Source organism: Urocampus carinirostris, chromosome 20 (assembly GCF_059441175.1).
Source record: "Urocampus carinirostris isolate Australia breed hairy pipefish chromosome 20, RoL_Ucar_1.0, whole genome shotgun sequence".
Taxonomy (NCBI): domain Eukaryota; kingdom Metazoa; phylum Chordata; class Actinopteri; order Syngnathiformes; family Syngnathidae; genus Urocampus; species Urocampus carinirostris.
This window is the reverse complement of record NC_142368.1, coordinates 17,058,363-17,081,069: the sequence shown is the minus strand read 5'-3', so window position 1 is coordinate 17,081,069 and position 22,707 is coordinate 17,058,363. Positions and strand designations below refer to the sequence as shown.

At 42.0% G+C, this 22,707-nt stretch overlaps 1 protein-coding gene and 1 non-coding gene across 2 annotated transcripts; one reads left to right on the top strand and one right to left on the bottom strand.

The window, feature by feature from the left end:
* Positions 1-899: 899 nt before the first annotated feature.
* On the bottom strand, positions 900-21,662 carry mep1a.2 (meprin A, alpha (PABA peptide hydrolase), tandem duplicate 2). Its single transcript, XM_088324674.1, has 15 exons — positions 21,579-21,662; positions 16,570-16,665; positions 16,476-16,500; positions 16,359-16,406; positions 15,210-15,247; positions 15,037-15,112; positions 12,697-12,814; positions 12,445-12,620; positions 12,153-12,374; positions 11,924-12,070; positions 11,635-11,850; positions 9,269-9,715; positions 3,749-3,916; positions 1,072-1,142; positions 900-994 (listed from the first exon to the last, which is right to left on the bottom strand). The coding sequence occupies exons 2-14, from the start codon at positions 16,630-16,632 to the stop codon at positions 1,075-1,077; spliced, it is 1,812 nt and encodes a 603-aa protein (XP_088180800.1). The 5' UTR covers positions 16,633-16,665; positions 21,579-21,662; the 3' UTR covers positions 900-994; positions 1,072-1,074.
* Positions 20,985-21,066, top strand: trnas-gcu (transfer RNA serine (anticodon GCU)). Its single transcript has one exon. It is a non-coding gene; the product is annotated as a tRNA-Ser (tRNA).
* Positions 21,663-22,707: the final 1,045 nt, after the last annotated feature.

Genomic DNA, 22,707 nt, shown 5'->3' with positions numbered 1-22,707 from the left:
AATCCAGTATCTGGTATCGATCCCGTCTGTCCTGTCCGGTTTCGATCTCGTCTGCCTCTGGCTTCCTGTTTTCCCACGCCCGACTTCTCTGTCTCACTTCTTCCGCCCAGCGATTGCCGAATCACTGGTGTTCACCCGCATGACTTCCCCGTTCCCGTAAAATAACGCTTGTGTGAAAACATTACGCGTCTGGGTCCTCCTCCTGTTCGGGTTCTGACAAGTATTTAGGATTTGCTGTATTTATTTATCAATTACAAATGGATTTTCTAATGAATTCTCACTATGTATATATATTTTATTGGAGCTTTTTTGTGGAAAATCAGACACAGCCTCATCTTATCCAGACCCTAACTCTGGCGCCCCCTCTCTAAATTGAGTTTAAGACCCCTGCTTTTAACAATTTGGAAAGAAATGGATTGAACCATTTAATTCTATTTTATTAATTAAGCATTGTAATCACCAAATTTGAAAATACACTTTATTATCAGGAGACAAATGTTTTGTGTTTTATATCCATGGGTATTGAAAGATTTTATACATTTGACTATAACGGATATCAGAAAATTAACTACAAAGTAAGTACATGTACTCAGTTTGATGCAGTAGAGATTCACTGACTGTTTTTCTTTAAGGTACATTAGAAGGTTAGGCTGTCTGGAATGTATCAGACGAATTTTGATAACAGAATTCCTGTGAGAGCTGACGGGAGAAGGCCAGACGCACAAGGACGTCGGCATTGTTTTGAGCTGATAAGCTTTGCTGATATGAGTTTTCCTTTAGACATGGCGGCGCCTTTCGGCGAGGAGGTGGTGAAGCTGGCACCTGACCCGCCCCAGGGGAGGAGTCAGGAGTCAGATAACTAATTCGAATCATTTGGTAAACGATACATTTTGTAATATTTAATTTCTAACAGTATACATTGTTGTGCTTCGGCTATCATCAATTTTAACATTCTTGAGTTGATCATCTCAGAGAGGTCCGAGCGGTAGCTCACCTGTAAAAAAAGCAGATGTTTTAGTTTGTTTTTGTATACATTTGACAAAAATTAGGCAAAGGGTCGGGAATATTTACAGGTCATTTCCACTTCTTTAATTGGCCGGCAGGTTCGACCGGCACCTCAGACTTGATCAAATGCGTCAAATCTGCAAAAAGAAGAGAAAAGAACAAATATATTGCTTGATCGAATATAAATACAAAAAAGGAAAATATATTTTTAAAAAGAAAAAGTAATAACCAACCAAAGATTTTAGTAAAGAAAATTTGTATTTATTTTGTATGTTTTAAACAATTAAAATAAATGAAATAGAAAAAAAGAATAATGAAAAAAAAATCCCCAAATTAATATAATAAATATATTAAACCAAAAATAGACAAGCATCTTGGAGACGTAACCCATCATACTGAAGGATTTTTTTATTTGATTTAATTGACTATAAGGGAGTTAATATAATACAAATTAAATTTTGTTGAATGCAGTGGGGATTTTTTACAGAAGGCTGACGAGGGAATTAGGCCTTGTTTTGATAAACGCTTGGCATTGCTTTGAGCTGATAAGCTTTCTTGTTTTGAGCCCTCTAAACGTGGCGGCGTCTTCCGGCGAGGAGGAGGTGGCGACTGGTTGGGAGCCACGTCAGGAGTCGGCCAGGGGAGGAGTTCCTGGCACGCCCAGGGGAGAGGGCGATTCCCGGACGTTTCAAAAAGACGGAACACGGAAGAGACAAGACAGACAGACAGGAGCAGAGACAAAAAGTTGGGGGGCTCGACAAGACTAATTCGACAATAATTTGGTTAAATTCGATGGAATTCACTAAAGAAAACATTTAAGAAAATAAATCTGTCTCCAGGGCAGCACGGCGGCGCAGTGGTTAGCGCGTGTGCGGCACAGTTCTAAGGTCTTGGGAACCTCCTGTGTGGGTTCAAATCCAGCTACCGGCCTTCCTGTGCGGAGTTTGTATGTTCTCCCCGTGCTTGCGTGGGTTTCCTCCGGGCACTCCGGTTTCCTCCCACATTCCAAAGACATGCATTTCAAATTGTCCCTAGGTGTGAATGAGCGAGCGAGTTGTCTGTCCCTGTGTGCCCTGCGATTGGCTGGCAACCAGTTCGGGGTCTCCCCTGCCCACTGCCTGATGATGGCTGGGATGGGCTCCGGCACCCCCGCTACCCTACTGCGGATAAGCGGTGCAGCTAATGAGAGATGAGAGATGAAATCTGCCCCCGTGTGGAAAAGCCTGTCTCTTGTCAATATGTTTCCCTAAATTTAAGAAAACGAGCACGTATTGTTAGGAGAATAAAGTTTGTGTTTGGTTAATGGAGTCAGATAACTAATTTGAACAGTTTGGTAAACGCTAAATTTACAATATAGTTTTTTTCCCTAACAATGTATTTGATAATGTGCGTCATTTACTCAGGAGGTAAACCGCTCGTCTTGGGATCAAGAGGTCGCAGGTTCGATTCCCGGCTTCTCTGTGCTATATGTCGAAGTGTCCTTGGGCAAGACACTGAATCCCTCATGCCCCCAATAAGCAGTTACAGTAATCCCTCAGTTATCGCGGTTAATGGGGACCGACGCCACCCGCGAAAAGTGAAAATCCGCTTAGTAGCTGCGCCCCTTCAAAAAACGTATACAGTATAATATAATATTTCGCTTGTTAACACTACCGGTTGCATATTGGAAATAAAAACCGTGAAAATGTGATATTTGAAGAGTGTTTGTGAAGCGTTTTGGGAAACCACAGTTAAAAAAATGGTCTGCGTTCATTTTAATGAAAGTGAAAGAGCTACCTTCTGACAATAACAACATACTTTAGCTAGCGGCATCGAACGGCTTTTACAACAAATACACGAAACCGTACACAATTAGCCGTGTTGAGGTAGTGCAAACAACCGCTCGCTTTTGGTATAATCAAGTCAAACTTGAGATAAAATGTGACAGAAGAGAATATACTTACGTCGCGTCGTCAAATTCCTACATGATAAATTGAGCGCCACATAAGAAGGGGGTGAGGTGGGAGGAGTTGAAGGAGGGGGGTGAGCGAAGCGGTAACTCACCATGACTAAGCATGGTGTGTCAGAGATAGTCATTATTAAGACTCTTTGGTGGCTGTATTTACACAGATAAAATACATATATTGTTAAAAACGACATCATGATAGCAGCTAAAAGTACTCACACGAGGCTCCTTGTTGGTTGAAAGAGAAAGAGAGAGAGCCCAAAGGGCGGGCGTGGTTTATTATGCGTCAGTGAAAACAGTACACACATGAGCACGACTTCACAATAAAAGAATATAAGATTGATAAACGTACAAGAGATATAATTAGACTGATTATTGAAACATTGTTTTATGTGTGTGTGTGTGAGAAAGATTGTTTTTGTATTTAGGAATATAAAAACAAGTTATTTTCACTAGACTGAATTTACATCCAAAACGGCCACCTTGACAGGTGTCAGGGCCTCCCCCTCCCCTTCACAATAAGAGTGTCCAAACCGTGTCCTCAGTTGACATAAGCTCGCGTTCAATGGCGTCAAGTCAATAAATGCTTTTATTGAAAAGGTATATTTTTTTTGACCCGCGAAGCTCTGAACCCGCAAAAGTGGAACCGCGAACTAGCGAGGTTCCACTGTCGTTGCCTTGGATGGCTGACGCTAATATCGGTGTGTGAGTGTGTGTGTGAATGGGTTAGTGTGAAGCACATTGTAAAGCGCTTCGGGAGGTCAGTTTAGAAATGTGAATGGATGGGATCGACATCACCGTTGAAGTCGGCGAAAACGATGAGGTCGTCGTTTTTCAGGAAACTCCTCTTGCGGAGTTGCTTGTGAGAAATCAATGTGCTCCAGCCTTTTTCTTCACCCCGGTAGCAATTGCAGTCAGGATCCCAGACCGCACCGGATCCAGATGTGGGTTTGCTCCAGAGTCCATCTACGAAGAAGAAGTCGGAATAAAATGAAATGATCTGCATTTATATAGCGCTTTTCAAGTCAATGACTTCCCAATGCGCTTTACAATGTGCTCCACATTTCCCAATAGCGGCCCTGCAGCCATGTAAGGCACTAACCTGGGGGGTATTAGGGGTTCAGTGTCTTACCCAAGGACACTTCGACATGTAACACAGACGAGCCGGGATTCAAACTGGGATGCCTTGATCCCAAGACGAGCGCTCTACCTCCTGAGCTACTGCCGCCCCCAATTTGACCTATTATAGCGGGGGTGTCAAACTCAATTATACAGAGGGACAGAACTCAAACCACAACTTTAGTCGCGGGCCGAACAGGATAAATGTTTTAAAACAAAAAAAACAAATAAATAAATCTGAATTCAAAAAAGTCAGGACTAATATTCCAGAATAAACAAACATAAACATTAAATGCATTAAAAATCGTTGCACTCCCAGTGTTCTCGTTTGCCTGCGTCCCTGCATCCTAGACGCGTCATTTTTGCTGGGGACGCAACTTTTTCAACACCAAATTGTCATTTTTACCCGATTACTTTTTTTTTGTTAAACAAAGATTTACAGCACTCCAAACCTTTCGTCAGGCAGATCTTCCATTGTTGTTCTGGTCTCGCGCCGATCTCGGCAAACGAGATCTCGTTGCTTCGAGATGACGTCATTGTTTTGGTGATTGTCGAGCGAAAGAGAATTATGCTCCGAAAAAACAGTTGGTATTAGGTGCAAATCAACAAAAAATTGGTCATTTCTTCAGTCTCGGTGATAAGTCGAAACATAATACAGAAAGTGGTAACAACGGTAATAATTCCGGCACGAAAAAACGGCGGAGAAATTCTTCAGAAGACCGCGAAGGCAAGGAAAACACGTGTGTTGAAGCGAACGATTCGACGAAAGAAAATACACAAAAGAATACTAGCAAGAAAAGGACTTTTCTGCCAAAATGGACTCAATTATATTCCTGGTTACGCTATGAGGAGGATGATAATGGAGGCTACATGTTCTGTGATGCGTGTACCCAGCGTGACAAAAAAACTGGATTGCATAAATCATTTCGCAATACGAACTTTCAGAAAAGCACATTGGATCGGCACAACGACAATGAAAACCACAAATTAGCTATGGAAATTCCGTTGCTGCAATTGGACCTTGAGAAGGCATTACAACTGTGGCGGGACAGCAAACCACGAAGAATATATGAATGGCAAAATCTGAAGTGATTAAAACTGCATGAATATATAGACTAATATTTCCACAATATTATTTTGTATATACCGTAAATTCCGGACTATAGGCCGCTACTTTTTTCCCCAAACGTTCAACCCTGCGGCTTATTCAGTGATGCCGTCAATTTATGTCATTTTTCTAACGGCCGCCAGCAGGGCTCGAGTACAAGAGGTAAGATTTAGACCGGTGGAATATATGCGCCGAGGAAGACTGCAACTTCTTAGCTTGTGCACAAATTAAATTGGCGTAGACATATCCTCATCATGCAAATTGCAAAAAGAAAGGCACATGACGCAGCTTTCAAGCTAAACGCAATCGGGCAGTCCGATAAAGAAGGAAACAGAGCTACTGCACGTAAACTTTACTTAGCGAGCGTGTGGCTAGCGTGTTTTTGGGTAAGGGAGCGTGGGACGACGACGACACGACAAAGTTTCTCTCCCATATTGAAGGAAGACGACTTTGATGATGTCAGTCATAAGGAGGAAGATGAGGAAGGTTAACCGTGGGTTCTACATGTACGGAATGTTTTTCTTAACAGACCCGTTTACTGTGTTGCGAGCGTGTTGCTAGTAGCGTTTTGCTACCCTTCACAGCACGGTTTGGGATGAAAGTTATAATATTATTATTAAAGCTTTGAAAACTCTTTCGGTGTCTTTCTTTGTAAATATGTGTAACCGTGTATAATATGTATTTGCAACTGTATATTTTTGTCATGTATTTATTTTAGAGACTTATTCTGATATGTTTTCCACGGGGGAATCAAAAAGAAGGGGCCAATACAACAGAGGCTGACGGGAAGTGGAGTAAAGGTGAGACGTGTTTGTGGACGCAGCGAACAATAGTGGATATATATCTTTCCCACCCTTACCTTTGGAAATATACTTTTTTTTTTTCTTGGATTATTTTCAACGGGACCCGGACTCTGCAGGTCTGCATCAAACCTTAAGTACCGGTTTCATTTTGCCAGCTGTGGTTTTTGGACTGTGTACTTTATATTCAGTTATAATCGCGGGACTCAAAGTCGGGTTTGGGTTAATTTTGTGATTGTGTTACATGATTTAATGTGGGCGCATGCGGCTTATATACAGGTGCGGCTTGTGTAAGTTCAAAATCAGTTATCCTCTTAAAATGTGGTGGGTGCAGCTTAGAATCAGGTGCGCTCTATCGTCCGGAATTTACGGTATACAATATTGTTGTGAACTGAAAAATCTTGAAGTGATAACTGCGTTGTATTACCAATAAACTGTGATGATTAAAACTGAATGAATATATAGATTTATATTATATATTTGTCACCGATTTACAATTTCAACCTCGATAAGACTAAATTTTGGGGAGCCATAGATCTCTGTTAGGACCCATAGATTTTTGAGCATGCGAGTCCCCGGGACCCATCACTTTTCACAGGTCAAATGAACACTGCTCTCCATAAAACTATTTCCTGTCCAAACTATAAAAATGAAAATATGAAAAAACGGAAAATATAAATAAGAATTGTACTTTTCACTTTGGGAATTGACATTAGTGAAAAACATCTTCATATTCTTCTTTAACTCTTTCTGTATCTTTTCTCCGGATTCAAGGTTTTTCAGCTTACTCTAAAGCAATGGTCCCCAAACTACGGCCCGCGGGCCGCATACGACCCGCCTCCACATTTGGTCCGGCCCCCTGAACAATACCAGAAAGATTGATTTTTTTTCTTCATATATGTGTATTTGTATTTGATAATAAAGTTGGACTTTTGCAATAAAATGTTCCTTAGTTATGTACTATTTTCATTACTAACTATTAGTAACTATTTTATACGGCGCAACAAGGGTTGTTGACAAGTTAAAATGTTATATTTTGGGATTTTGGTGTTGTTTTGTAAAGCAGAAAAAGAGAAGTACCAGCATATCACCACTAGGTGACATAGTCTCACAGGTCAGAGAAGGGTGTTTGGGGCAAGTCTCACGGGACCTCACGTGATTTAGTGACTTGATTAATAAATCACTTTTAATGTCAACAAGTAAATGGTGTCGTGTGAGACTGACATTTACCATCTTTTTTGCAGGTGAGATGTTTATACTGGTAACACACTTACTGTGAGGAGGATAATATGTAAAAATATGTTTGTAAAGGTTGTTTGTGATGTCTGTAAAGTTTACAAAAAGTGAAATAGTACGAGTGAGTCGTCCGTTAGCATAAGCGACAGAGTGAGCTATGCTACGTTATGCGGGACTGGGTTAAGAGTACTGTGATGTTAATATGTATATTTGGTTACCATATAACACAAAGTGAGTTGTTTTGGAAGGTACAGTTATGGTGTTTTTCTTAAATGATTCTTGAAAAGTACCAATTGATGGCGATGCTATTTTGTATTTATATGTTAAAGGGGACCTCACGTGATTTAATGACTTGTTCAATAAATCACTCTTAATGTCAACAAGTAAATGGTGTCGTGTGAGACTGACATTTACCAACTATTTTGCAGGGAAAACAACAAGAACAAAAAAAACAAAAATATATAAAACAAATGAACCCAGAGTGGGTTATTTGGTAATTATTTATTTCATTAATAGTGTTATTTATTTTCTGACTTTTGTTATGTGAAGAATCCAGAAAGGGTTATTTGATTGTGGCTTTCTGGAAAACAATTCATTTTTACATTTAGGCACTCCTGCAATCATCACACTTTTTCTGCTACAAACTGACCCCGGCCCCTCATCAGAGAAGGGAAAGGTTATGTGGCCCTCTCAGGAAAACGTTTGGGGACTCCTGCTCTAAAGTTTTGTCTTGTAGTGCCGTTTTACATCAAATTCCTTAATTACAGCCACAAATAAGACACACGGGTTTACCGGCAATGCCGGTTAACATAATTTTCTCGGCCATTGTGGTATTTAGTATCCGAGTAGAATTCGAAAGTTATCAGGGTTTCATAGACCCGGGCCATTATAGTAGATGTATATAAAAGGATTTCGCGGGCCAGATATAATTGTACGGATGTGGCCCGCGGGCCGTGAGTTGGACACCTGTGTATTTTAGCCTCGCCTGATCCAAAACCCTAAGATGGACCTAAACCACAGTGCCAAACAGGCGGCCCGCGGGCCAAATCAGGCCCGCTAAGGGATTGAATCCGGCCCGCGAGACAACACTCAGAGAAGCGCAAGAGAAAAACAAGCTGCAGGTTGTAAATATGTCAACATGATGTTGTCGAAGCCAGGTGCCTCGAACAAAGACACTGTACTTGTATTTATTTATTTATTTATTTCTCTCTCTTTCTCTCTCTCACTTTTCTCTCTTCTCATGCTCTCTCTCTCTCTCTTCTCTCTTTTCTCTCTCTCTCTCTCTCTTTTTCTTTTCTCTCTCTCTCTCTCTCTCGTTTCTCTCACCTTTCTCTCTTTTCTCTCACTCTTCTCTCTGCTCTCTCTCTCTCTCTCTCTCTCTCTCTCTGTGTCTTTTTTACATCTCTCTCTCTCTTTTTTCTCTCTCTCTCTCTCTCTTTTCTCTCACTCTTCTCTCTCTTCTTTCACTCTTCTCTCTGCTCTCTCTCTCTCTCTCTGTATTTTTTCATCTCTCTCTCTCTTTTCTCTCTCTCTCTCTCTCTCTCTCACACTTTTCTCTCCTCTCTTTCTCACTTCTCTCTCTCTCACACTTTTCTCTCCTCTCTCTCTCTCTCTGTTCTCTCTCTCTCTCTCTTTCTTTTCTCTTTTCCCTCTCTCTTTTCTCTTTCTCCTACTCTTTCTCTCTCTCTTTTCTCTATCTCTCTCTCACTTTTCTCTCTTCTCTCTCTCTTTTTTTTATCTCTCTCTCACTTTTCTCTCTTCTCTCTCTCTCTCTCTCTCTCTCTCACTCTCTCTCTCTGTTCTCTCTCTCTCGCTCTCTTTTCTCTTTTCCCTCTCTCTTTTCTCTTTCTCTTACTCTTTCTCTCTCTCTTTTCTCATATTTCTCTATCTCTCTCTCTCTTTTTTCTCATATTTCTCTATCTCTTTTTCTTTCTCCTTAATCTACTAGTCCGGCCCCCGACAGAATGTTTGTTCTATCGTGTGGCCCCCGAGTTAAAACGAGTCTGACCCCCCTGACCTAAAAGGATCCAAACCCCTATAGTCCAGTGAGACCACCTGTGGTGAAACTTCTCGTAGAAGACATCCTCAGTTTAGCGTCAGGATCCTGGTCCATGGCAACCAACGTGACTTGCCGGTACTGCGCCGGCCACTGCACCACCGCGTCGTTCTCGCCGCTGCACAGGTGGAAGAACAGACCCACGTAGTCCCGGTAGGCTGGATCTTTCCCATTAGGGTAAACGCTGATCCCGAAGGCGTAGCCCTCCGCATTGTGAAAGCACAGACTTTTTATGGAACTGCCGGCCGGTGTTTTGGCCAGAAGTCCTGAAAACTGATGGAGTTGCCAGACGCCACCGGGGCAAACCGTTTCGCTGAGGGTGATGTCATCGATATAGATGGCACCGGAGGAGCTGGACGATCCTCTGATTCCTTGGAACATGTAGCGGAATTTTTGAGACATCTTCAGGGTGACGTGGCTTATTTTCCAGGCGTCGCTTCCGTCACCTGGCGGGCAAATAGAAAGAGGACGGGTTTCGAGATGGAACGGGACGTTTTGCATTACAGTAATCGAGACGGGAGGTAACAAACGCATCCGACTGAGACACCACAGGGCGAATTTTAGCAATGTTGCGAAGATGGAAGAAAGCTGTTCTAGTCATATTCTTCACGTGTGTTTGAAGGGACAGATCAGGGTCAGTATGACACAACACACTCTTCTGTTCAACAGCAGGGCCCGACAGCTTTCACTGGTTTACCCCTGCCGCATCATACGGGTGCCCAGCCCATCCTAAAGAACGGGTCCACAATCCCACTATCCTTTCACAACACCTCTCCACTCCTTTCTATCACCAACAAGAGCTCTAGCTTCCATTATATTGAGACCTCTTTCCTCCAGTCTACTCATAACACCATCCATCCACGTCAATCGCGGCCTTCCTCTTGGTCTCCTTCCATTGACTTCTGCTCTGTAGATCCTCTTCAACATTGGCTCCTCATCCATCCTCTCCATGGGTCCAAACCAACCAAGTACTCTCTTATCCACACGCTTGCTCAGTTCCACGACTACTCCAGTTCTGTCTCTCACAATTTCATTTCTCAATCTATCCAATCTTGTCACTCCTAACACTCCTCAAACACTTCATCTCAAAAACATTTAATTTCCTTCTTAAATCTGCGTTCAGGCTCCAAGTCTCTGCACCATACAACACAGTCGTCACAATCACACTCTCATACAGTCCCCTCTTAACATCCATACTCTTGTTGCTCATCACTCTCCTCAGAGCACCCAAAACTTTGCTTCCTTGATTCACTCACACTCCATTCCACCAACTGCAGCCACATCACAACCCAAGTACCTAAAGCTTTCAACTTCTTCCAGCACCTGTCCATGCAACCTGATTTCTAACGTCATGCCCACTCCATCACGTGAACACTTCATCAGCTTACTCTTCCCAACATTCACACATAACTTACGGCTATCACATACTCTTCCAAACTTCATGACCAACCTTCTCAATGTTTCCTCAGAATCAGCCACAAGCGCTGTGTCATCTGCAAACAACAACTGACTTACCTGCCACACCGTTCCACTGTTATCCATCATCTCTGCCAAATACTCTTGCATTCACCTCTCTCACCACACCATCCATGTACACATTAAACAGCCATGGTTCACATCACATAGCCCTGTCTCACAGCAGGCAACACAGGGAACCACTCACTTGTCTCACTCCCTACTCTTAGACATGCTCTGCTGTTCATATAAAAACTCTTCGATGCTTCCAACAACTTTCCACCAACTCCATACATTACCATCACTTGCCACAACATCTCTCTATCAACTCTGTCATATGCCTTTTCCAAACTGATATTATACTTGCAAATAATATCACCTAATGGAAGCGTGTAAATGCTGAAAAGAAGGGGGTCAAGTACTGAACCCTGCGGAACACCACAGGTAACACTACAGGGCTCAGATGTCATTTCACCATATTTAACACAGTGCGTCCTATCTGAAAGGTAGGATCTGAACCATAAGAGGACGGTTCCTGAGAGACCAATCCCTTTTTCCAATCGTTCTAGTAGGATATTTTGGTCCACAAGTGTCAAAGGCAGCTCTAAGGTCCAGCAGCAGCAAGAGTGATGAAGCGCCGGAGTCCATTGCCAGTAGAAGATCATTGGTTACCTTAACCAGGGCTGTCTCAGTAGAGTGGTTTAGGATTTAAGTGTAGAAGTTAGGTTGGGGATTAGTGTTGTTTCCAAATGACCGGATTCAGCCCAAAATTCTAACGTCCCAAACACGTCTAATGCTAAAATAGAAGAAGCAAAAGTACTGGAAAGAAAGAAGCACCGCCGTGTGGCACGGTGCAGTACTGCAGACTGTTACGATGCTATTGTTGCGATACGTTTTTAAAATGCAATACCTGTGATGGTGTGAATCTTCCTAACGCTGCGAACAGTCCCCGTGCCATCGTCCGTCCGGACCCAAATCACCAGTTTGTCCCCTGCTGCTTCCGTCATCTTGTAGAAGAACTGCAAACACTGTTCCCGTCTCTTGGGGTAGAGTATCCGAGACTCTAGCAGGGCACTGTTTGTCACATTTCCAGAAGAAGTGTCGAACCTCATGAAGTAACCCGAATCTTAAAACCAGGCAAAATAATTGTGAGGACGCTGAAAATTCCAACGGAGGTGAGAAAAGTTTTCGGTTTGTACCCCTGCACCGTCCCGCCAGTGTCTGATCGGTCTCCTCCGGAGTACTCAGGGTCTGGACCCAGTCTTCGTCGTCTTCCTTGTTCTGAATCATCCCACATATGTTGTTCAGTTCAAAAGAACACTGGTCCAATAGAGTGAGCGTGTTTGCTGTTCGAATCCCAAGCGTTAAAATCAGGCAACACTGTCTCGTGTCTCTTACCTGTCCCGGCGGTTCTGAACGGAAACTCACCACAGCTGTACATGTGGTTGAGCCTCGTGATGTCCACCGCGCTGAAGTCCAGACGCTGTCCGATGACGTCGTTAAAAAACGGAATGGAGGTGGTGATGGTGGGGATGGACTCATTCTTGTTAAAGGACAGGGGCCGGTAGTGCATGACGGACTCGTAATCGTACGGAGTGTTCAGGTCGGTGATGAAGTCGTCTTCGTACTTATTGAAATTGTGCTCCATTCCTGCGGCGGCACGATTTTGCGATTCAATTCGAGGTTTCAGAAACGCCACGCATCGGGCCAAACCCTGCACCTTCTTCGATCTGGTCCCACCAGATCTTGACGTAATCGTCTCTGTCGGAACGGGACTGCTCATGATAAAAGCCCAGAGCATGGAGGAGCTCGTGCTCTACGATGGCCTTGGTGTCACATCTGGCCCCGATGGACACGTTCTGTCCGGTTTTATCATCTCCGACATAGGACCAGCATCTGGATAGGGAACAGAGGAAGATCTACGATAAGAGTTTTACAGCCATGGCCAACATTGATAGAGTGTCAAGTTTACCCGGAGAGTTTGGTGAAGGAGATGTAGCTTTGCTCCCCTTCGTAGGGCTTAAAGTCCACACAGGATCGTAAACGGTATTCCTCAAAAGCCTGCAGTATGACCCCTTTTGCATTCAACTCTGCAATAGAAACCATTACTATTACAGTAGACATCCTGGATATGAACAGAAACCTATGGTAACTAGCCAAATGCCTTCCGAAATCCCGGTACCCCGAATAAAATAGAACATAGTGAAGGATTTTATACATTCGACTATGAAGGATTTTATACGATTAAATACAAGTTACATTTATTGAGTGCCATGAAGATTTTCACCGAGTAGGCTTAAGTTCAATGACAGGTCACGGTGTTCCAAATGCAGAATGTTTTGTCTAGTTGTGTTGATAACAGGACTATGACGGAGGACGGCAGGCATTGTTTTGATAAACGCTCTGCTGTTTTGAGTTTTTCCAGACATCGAGGCGAGGTGGTGGAGCCCACGTGGGGGCTTTCCTGGCACGCCCATGGGAGGAGCCGGCACACCAGCTTGCAGAAAAAACGCGGGCCGAGAAAAGAAGCAGGAGAACGAGAGAGGAGGCTTGACGGAGACTCGAGCGACACTCATTCGGCTAATTCGATGGAGTTCACTTAGTTAAATTGTTTAAGAAATCAAATCTGCCCCCGTGTGGAAATGCCGGTCTCTTGTTCAAGTGCGCATTGTTAGGAGAATGTAGGTTGTGTTTGGTTAACAGAGTCAGATAACTAATTCGAACAATTTTAATATTTAATTCCTAACAATTTAAAGGGAAAACGGCATTTTATTTACCTTCGGTGTAGAGTTAGCGGGTGGATGCAGAAAGAGTAGGAGACAATGAATTAGAATTAAAACCGATTTTAAAACGAAGATTATCATGCCCTTAGTCAAGTCATGTTTATTTGTCTAGCTCTTAATCACAAGGAGTCTCAAAGGGCTGCACAGACCACAGACTTTTGCAAACTACAGACTATTATGACACCATCCCCTGATCTAAAACCTACTTGAGGGCAAACGATACACAAATATTATCAACATAAAATATAGGTTATTCATATGCTATAGAGTAGAAGTGTGTTTTAAGCTTAGATTTAAAAATACCCCTTGTAAAAGATTGTTTACCACGTAGAAGGCGCATCAAACTATAAGGTGCATGAGATTAAAAAAGAAAATAAGAAACAAATTTCATAGAACATAGATATTAGGGAATCTGGTTTTGCAACTAAAATGAATCGATTCGTTCATAAGAGGTTTCCATATGTAGAAGTATTTTGTTGTACTTATGTATTTCAGAATGCATTTACTGTATTTCCGGCTCGCTAAGATTATAATGCGCACTTTTGAATCCCTAACAAATTTGGGGATTGTGGATGTGCCTTAAATATGGTTGTTAAATATGTTCTTTTTTACTTGTCTTGTTGACATTGTTCCACAGTATTTTCATTTTTGTTACATTGCTGCTTTTTTGTTCCTTTAGCAATAATCCCTATCACTGATTGGTTACAACCATGCAACTTAGCGAGGGTGGCGATTCCTGTTCCTTTTTTGTAATTCTTAATAATCGCAAGCTTCGTTTTCATGGTTATCATGTTTTTGCTTCTCCCTTTAGCATTCCTGAGAGCCTAAACACCCATCGCTAATAAATACAGTCTAAAGCAAGGAAAAAGGAAGTTAGAGCAAAATAAGTTAAAAAGACACAGAGAGAGAAAGAGACTAAGAGCAACAAAGGAAGAGAAAAAGAGAGACACGGAGAGTGAAAGAGACAGAGAGTGGGAGAAAAGGTGTGGAAAACAGAGAGAGAGAAAGAGAGAGAAAGAGAGAAAAAGAAAGAGAGACAGAGAGAGACAGAGAAAAAGAGAGAGAGACAGAGAGAGGGGGAGAGAGAGAGAGAAAGAAATAAAACTACAGTGTCTTTGTTCGAGGCACCTTTCTTTGGCAACATCAAGTTGACCTATTTCAACCTGCAGCTTGTTTTTCTCTTGCGCTTCTCTGAGTGTTGTCTCGCGGGCCGGATTCAATCCCTTAGCGGGCCTGAATTGGCCCGCGGGCTGCCTGTTTGACACCTGTGGTCTAAAGAATCGAGTACTTTATTGCCGTTCTGCTAAGTCGTGGTACACGAAACTTGAAATTGAATGAAGAGAAAGACAATTTGATGGGTAATTCAGCCAATAGCATATCGATTTTCAACGTCGGCCATTAGTAAACAGGCATCATAGAGAAATAGGTCGGTATACGCACAAACACCGTTCATTAAAAATATCGAACGGGGACGCCATCTCCTGGTGGTCTGGTGAACTGCTGTTTTTTTATCCATAAATCTGACCTACCTAATGAATCTGTCAAGATGTAAGCGATAGGGAAGGTCCATCTCCGTGTTTCATCGAGAATTGCGTTCCTGGTGCGCTGCAAGACACATGAAAGATTTTACGATTGTTTTTCCATCCCGTCTGTCCCGTCCTGTATCTTGCTCCAGTATCCGGTATCGGTACAAAGTACATACTTCTCCGGCGATGTCTCCCTCGAAAAGATCCTTCAAGTCTAAACGAATCACAGGTGGAAATCAAAGACGAAGATAGCCATCACAGACATGAATTTCAGACCAATGTTCCCTCTAAACTGCGTGTGTGCGCAAAAGCAGAGCTTTTCTGCGCACAAGAAAATCGAGCCAGCTCACAAAAATCAGGGCTCGAAATTACTCATTAAGAAGCGAATTAAGTCAAAGTTACAGTGCATGAAGGTAAAAATACACGGGTTCCCCTGACGCTGTGTTCTAAATGCGGTATTTTGAAGTCAAGGTCGAAGTAGAGCAAAGTTGAGTAAAGTCAGTAGAGTTTTTAGAGAACCGGCTTCTTCGGCTCGGCACACTAAAAGGAGCCGGCTCTTTCGGGTCCTAAAAGGCTCTTCAGGTTGTTTATGCTTCTTAAATCCCAACACGACCAAATATTATGTAAAATTATGCCCAAAATGACTTAAAGGAAGGGGGGAATAGAAAGAAAAAGAAAAAAATACCAAAATGAAAAAGTAGTGAAAAGCTGAGAGAAAAAAATGAAGCAAAAGGAGACAAAAAGAGGAGGAAAATTTCTGAAAAAAAGCCAGAAGAAAAGAAAGAAGCAAATAAAGGGAAAAAGGTAATAGAGAACAAAAAAGCAAGAAAAAAGTAACAGCTCGGAAAAAATAAACACAATGAGATTTTTTTTAAAAGGAATTTTTTAAAAAAGGAGAAAAAAGACAGGGAAAAAGAAGAAAAAAATTGTGTTTGCATTCAAATAATTTCCAATTATATCAAGTCAATCTTGTTGCCAACATTGTACTTCCACTCAAAAATGTGATTAAATACAGTTGTGTATCGTGCAACCGACTAAATAAGCCCCCAAAAATTTTAATATTATGCGACAAAAGATACCAGGAAAAAAATCTAAATCTTGTAAAAGAATTAGTTAATTCATTCAAAAGTGAAAAATAATTTTGCATTGCCGGAAACTCAGCAAAATGTAACTTAATGTCAAATTTTGGACATGTTTGATAATGACTTAGTTGCCACACTTGGGATTGCCGTTGCTCACTGTTTTTTCAAGCGTTGCTCACCGACTTTGTGTGAACGCTCAGACCCGTAAGGAAAATGACAGGGAACATTGCTCCAGACTGTTACCTTGATTGATCTCTGGGATGTCGTCCCTTCGCTCCCCGCCATCTACATCTAGAGGACAGACACAAACCTCTTTGAAAATCTCCAAGACTCACACTACTCATGCGAACCAGAACCGACCTGTCACCCACGGAGCTGCTCGCACCTAGCGACCCAATGAAAGTGTTAAAGTTTAACGCTGATGGTGTTCCTGACGGCTTTGCGACGGTTCTACCTCGAAAAGTGCCAAAATGAGGAGCAGCGAGATGGTCTTGGTCCAGCGTTCTCCTGCAGCCATCTTCTTATCTGCCCGATGTTGGTTTGAGTGACGCTAGCGTGACAGTGTCCATAAAGAAAGTCGTTAACGAGGAACTTTGTTCTTCAGATAACCGACACCGTACGTCTGTTAAATTCAGCTCAAAATGGCCGACTTGTTATCGAGGTGAATGTTTACTGGCACAGTTTGGAGTCGTCTTATCTGACGGCATCGCAAAAACGACCTTCGAAGCTTCCGACTGTTATCGACGATTATATCTTACTGAAGACTTTGATTGTATCATTAATGTTATGATTATTGGCAGCGGAAGAAAGGGCCCAAAACCTATCCCTAACCCCTTGATTTTAAACCCTAGCCCCTAAACTTGACCCTTTAACCACAACAGTAAACCCTGAACCGAACCTTAGCCATAACTCGTATCTCTAACTGGAAACCCTGAATTCTTAACCTTAACCCTAGCCTTAGCCCTATCTCTGTACCCAACCCTAGACCACAACTCTAAACACTGAACCCTAAACCTTCATCCCCAACCCTGGCCCTTAACCTACCTGTGAATTTTCAACCCTCGCCTGAGCCCTATCCCTATACCCAACCCTAGACCACAACTCTAAACACTGAACCCTAAACCTTAATCCCCAACCCTGGCCCTTAACCTACCTCTGAATTTTCAACCCTCGCCTGAGCCCTATCCCTATACCCAACCCTGGACCACAACTCTAAACACTGAACCCTAAACCATCATCCCCAACCCTGGCCCTTAACCCTACCCCCAAACTTTCAACCCTCGCCTGAGCCATAACCCCATCCCTACACCCAACCTTAGAGCACAACTGTAAACACTGAACCCTAAACCTTAATCCCCAACTCTGGCCCTTAACTTACCTATTTATCCCTACTCCCAATCTTTCAAACCTCGCCTGAGCCGTAACCCTATCCCTACACCCAACTCTAGACCAGGACTCTAAACACTGAACCCTAAACCTTCATCCCTAACCCTGGCCCTTAACCTACCCATTTAACCCTACCCCTAATCTTTCAACCCTCGCCTGATCCATAAGCTTATCCATAACCCTTAGGCCTAAACCACAACCCTAAACACTGAACCCTAAACCTTCCTCCCCAAGCCTGACCATTAACCTACCCCTCTAACCACACCCCTAAACTTTCAACCCTTGCCTGATCCATAACCTTATCCATAACCCCTAGTCCTAAACTACAACCCTAAACACTGAACCCTAAACCTTCATCCCCAACCCTGACCATTAACCTACCCCTCTAACCCCACCCCTAAACTTTCAACCCTCGCCTGATCCATAACCTTATCCATAACCCCTAGTCCTAAACTACAACTCTAAACACTGAACGGTAAACCTTCATCCCCAACCCTGACCCTTAATCTACCCCTTTAACCCCGCCTCTAAACTTTCAACCCTCGCCTGATCCATAACCTCATCCATAACTCCTAGTCCTAAACCACAACTCTAAAAACTGAACCTTAAACCTTCATCCCAACCCTGGCCCTTAACCCTACCCCTAACCTTTCAACCCTCGCCTGAGCCATAACCTTATCCCTATACCCAACCCTAGACCACAAACTCTAAACACTGAACGCTAAACCTTAATCCCCAACCAAGCCCTGAACCTACCCATTTAGCCCAACCCCTAAACTTTCAATCCTCGCCTGATCCATAACCTTATCCATTACCCTTAGGCCTAAACCACAACCCTAAACACTGAACCCTAAACCTTCATCCCCAACCCTGACCCTTAACCTACCCCTTTAACCCCACCCCTAAACTATCAATCCTCGCCTGATTCATAACCTTATCCATAAGTCCTAGTCCTAAACCACAACTGAACCCTAAACCTTCATCCCTAACCCTTAAGATATCCCTTTAACCCTACCCCTAAACTTTCAACCCTCGCCTGAGCCGTAACCCTATCCCTATACCCAACCCTAGACCACAACTCTAAATACTGAACCCTAAACCTTCTTCCCCAATCCTACCCCTAAACTTTCAACCCTTGCCTGATCCATAACCCCTAGTCCTAAACCACAACCCTAAACCCCTAAAATAAGGGTCAGACAAATATTATATTTCACAGGTCCGCAAACTTGGAGGTAGTTGTTCATTTAACAATTAAAAATATTACAAAAAATGGATTGCACCTTTTTGGCAGAATGAGACCCATGATGGACGGCAGAAGCACCCCAGCAGATAGCAGTTGAGTGAGCAGTTGAATTGAAACCAACATCGGTTTCTTTTTACGACGGTGATTTATTATTGCACGTTGGGCTGTGCCAACCGGCAAGGTTCTAGACCCAATTTAGATTTGTGGCAATCAGTTTTGACAAAGACAGAAGAAGTCAATGTTTATCTGCAAATCAAAGGGAGGGACCCGCAGCTCTCAAATCAACCCAGGATTTGCAGCGAGCGTGTTACCAAGGTTACATTAGATGTATTTTATGTTAAATAGGTACGAGTCACGTCAAATACACTCAATATTGCTAGTGCTAACGAGCTACGTTAGCGCCTTACCGTTGCCATTTCTTACTACGTAAACGAGCTGCTTTTAATGCGATTAGCCAGCGATTCAAAACAGTAATTTTCCGAATAGCACATGTATTTCTTATGTGCTCTACCCTATAGCTTATTACGCTGGAATGAACTCCCAAATTACAAAAGGATGAAATGAGAGACGAGCGTTTAGAGGAAAAAAAAACTCATTTCGCCAAAATTTTCAACACGCTCAAAAGTGATTTTAATACAAGGCGCAAACGCCACGTGCTTTACTTTTCTATAACATTCCCCAAATATTTAGAAACAATGTTGTTTTAGTAAGGGGAACATTTCACACCGTACATTTTCTACAAAACGAAGAACAGTACCAGCTACGAAGAACTGGTAAGCATCCAGACCTTTATGAGCTTTTAGATCATCACTGGTGTATGGGGATACTCCATTTACAATATAGTGGTACGGGCAGTGTGGACTGAAGTCAAGCAGACTTGAGGATGACGTGTGATTATGCCAGGAGGAAGACTGTATTGCTTGCTAGCTAGCATTGCTAATGCAATCCTCAGTTTTTCTTAATAGCACTGTTTGTGCTTTTTGACAAAGTGAGCTACCTCATCTAACAGCTGCACGATATTCGTTTGACTAGCATACATGTTAAGTTTCAGAAATGGGAAATCGGGAGATTTTTTTTTCTCGACGCGATTACTATTATTATTGTTATTATTATTTGAAAAGACAACAATAAAATTCGTTTTTCAATCTACTTCATTGTTATTTTATGTTTACATGTGATTATTACAATGTTTAATGATTCCAAATTTTCTGGTGTTCTTAAACATAGTCATGTGTAGCACTCTTATTCGTCCGTTGCTCTCGAAGCAATGAGATCACGTGGAGTTCCAGATTATGATTGCCGAGTCTCGATCAAAGCTTTTTCCGGTGCGGAACGGCGAAAAAGACGATGATAAAGACTATGGATAATGCGGCTAGATTTTAATCGGCAGAACTTTGTTCACATAAAAATTTCGGCGACCCCAAAAAAAAAAATTACATTTTTTGAACTCGGTAGATGTTGCTCTCAGATCGGTAGGCGGGAGAATCGTGGCCAAAGCGGGAGACTTAACAAGTGTGGACTAGTCATTGAATAGTATAACTTTTTGTTGTTGTCTGCTGTTTACTGATTTCGTCCACGGTTTACTGCCGTCCGTCATGGTGTCGTCACGTGGTTAGGTCTCGTGTGTGCGTGTGCGTGCGCGTGCAAAGGGTCAATAATTAACAAACGTGGTGAAATTTCTATGTCAAGGTACTGTGGCCACTGGATGGCGTTCACGTTCACTCGGAAATTAGCATTTATTCTATGTTTTTGTAATTGCTTTTTGTTAAGAATTGCATTAGTCCAAACCCAGTCGGTATGAATTAGCCAAACACTAATAGAAAACCATCAAGTTCAAGGGAACAGAAAGTGCTGAAGAAATACAAAGAAAAAGAAGTTTGACTAAGATTACGGACGCGTACCGGAAATGACGTCACGAAACAAAATTTCGGCGGAAATCAGTATATGAATTGTTAGTTAAGTTATGATAGTTTTATTTAATTAGTCCACTAAAGGAACGTTTTTTTGCCGATAGCAGTGTGATTTCATGTGTAAAGTAAAATATCGAACTATTGCAGTGAGAATAAAACTGTAAACAATCAAGTAAACGTGTAGGATGATATTTTCATCTCAAATATCTTATTTTGAAAATACTCCACAGAATGAACAATGCTAATGTAACCATATATGTCAATAAAATAAACCGTCTGCACGTGTTCTGCCTTTCTTTATAGTGTTTAAAACCCGCACTTATCTCAACGGACGAGGTGGCCGAGTGGTTAAGGCGATGGACTGCTAATCCATTGTGCTCTGCACGCGTGGGTTCGAATCCCATCCTCGTCGGATTCAATTTTGAATCTTACGTTATCTTGAGGTACTTGACCAAAACTATCTAGTTGATTTTCTTCCATGAACGCACTATCGCATTCTTTGGGACATATTGCAGTTTTTGTTTTGTATTTAGTTTATACCGTGTTTTACCGCATTTTTTGGCTGTGTTTCTGCATCCTATTGTCCTTACCTAGACCAGTGATTTACCTCTTTTCCCTATGCTAGATTTAGCTAATTTAGCAACTCTTTTTTCCCCTCATAAGTTTCTCAAGCTGAGACGTTCGTTAGCCATTTCTGCAGACAAGAGTAGGAACCTATTCCAGTAAGCCCACAGGATACACTCGAAGTAAAATAGCTGAATAGTGGGGGGGACAGAAACCTATAATAATCACCAAATGCGTTCCAAACCCCAGATACCCAAGACATAAACATTAAAATAAAAAATAGTAGGATACATTTATGTGTATTATTCATGTATAGATTTAAATAACATTAGAATTAGGAAAAAATGACATGACATTTACCTTCGTCGTGATGTGACTTGAGCTGGTTGAGTGGGGTAGCAGGTGGCTGCAGAGGGGATGGGTCCTAAAAACTTACCCTTGAAAAGATTGCTTTAATCGCCTCATTATTTCCGACTCATTTTCTTAATAATCTCCTTATTTTGGCAGGTAAAACATTTCTTTTTAAATGCCATAACATATTTTACTAGTAAAAACTCAAATTCAGGATTGTATTATTTAACTCATTAATTCCCGCTGACAGATCATTTTGCTTTTTCCTGTTTTTTTTTTTTTTTTGGGGGGGGGGGGAGTATGTAAAATTCTTGAACATTTTTAAAACTGCAAAAATTAAAATCCAAATTGCACAACTCAAATCGTGCAGATCACATTTAAATTTGATTCTTCAAATGAGTGAAACAACTAAAATCTTTGTGTTTAGAAATCTTTAATTTTATGAGTAGTTAAAAAATAATAATAATAATGATAGCTAAAATGAGTAAAATTATCTGCTATTGAGACAAGATCTGTTTCTGCAGGAATTAATGAGTTTAGAATGGGCCAGAGAGATTTCTCCCACCATAGTCCGCTGTGTGTCGTAAGAGGCGACTAAAATAGAGGGAGCGAGGGGACGGGGATCCTCTCCTCTATCTCTTCTCCCGAAGAGACAGCAAGGCAAAGAAAGGGGGCGGGAGCCCGAAAAGGTCCCGCAAACCTTATAGGGTCACTAAACGTGAGAGGATGTGGAAGTAAAGCGACTGAATGGAAGAAAGAGATCGGAAGAATGATGACTAAAAGGAAGGTTGATGTGTTAACCTTGAGTGAAACAAAGATGAAAGGAAAGGGTGAATTCCCTTTTTTCTTTTCTTTTTATTTTATTTGTTATTGTATGTGTTGGTCTCGCTGTCGGTAACCCCTCTTGAGGGATATGACCAAGGTAGAGACAGAGAGAGATAGAGATATATAGATAGATGGAGATAGAGATCTATATAGATATATATATATAGAGAGAAACATAGAGAGATATAGAGCGATAGATAGAGAGATACAGATGGAGATAGATAACTAGAGAAAGAGAGAGCAAGCTAGAGAGAGAGATAGCTGGAGAGACAGAGAGCGAGAGAGATATAGATAGAGAGAGATAGATGGAAAT

Bases quoted from the DNA above. Each gene is read 5' to 3' on its own strand.
- mep1a.2 (XM_088324674.1), bottom strand. From the start codon at position 16,632: ATGGCTGCAGGAGAACGCTGGACCAAGACCATCTCGCTGCTCCTCATT. The intron at 15,113-15,209 runs GTATGTACTTTG...TGTGTCTTGCAG, and splicing joins AGGGAGACATCGCCGGAGAA to CGCACCAGGAACGCAATTCT. The intron at 12,815-15,036 runs GTAGGTCAGATT...TTTCTATTGCAG, and splicing joins CATCTTGACAGATTCATTAG to AGTTGAATGCAAAAGGGGTC.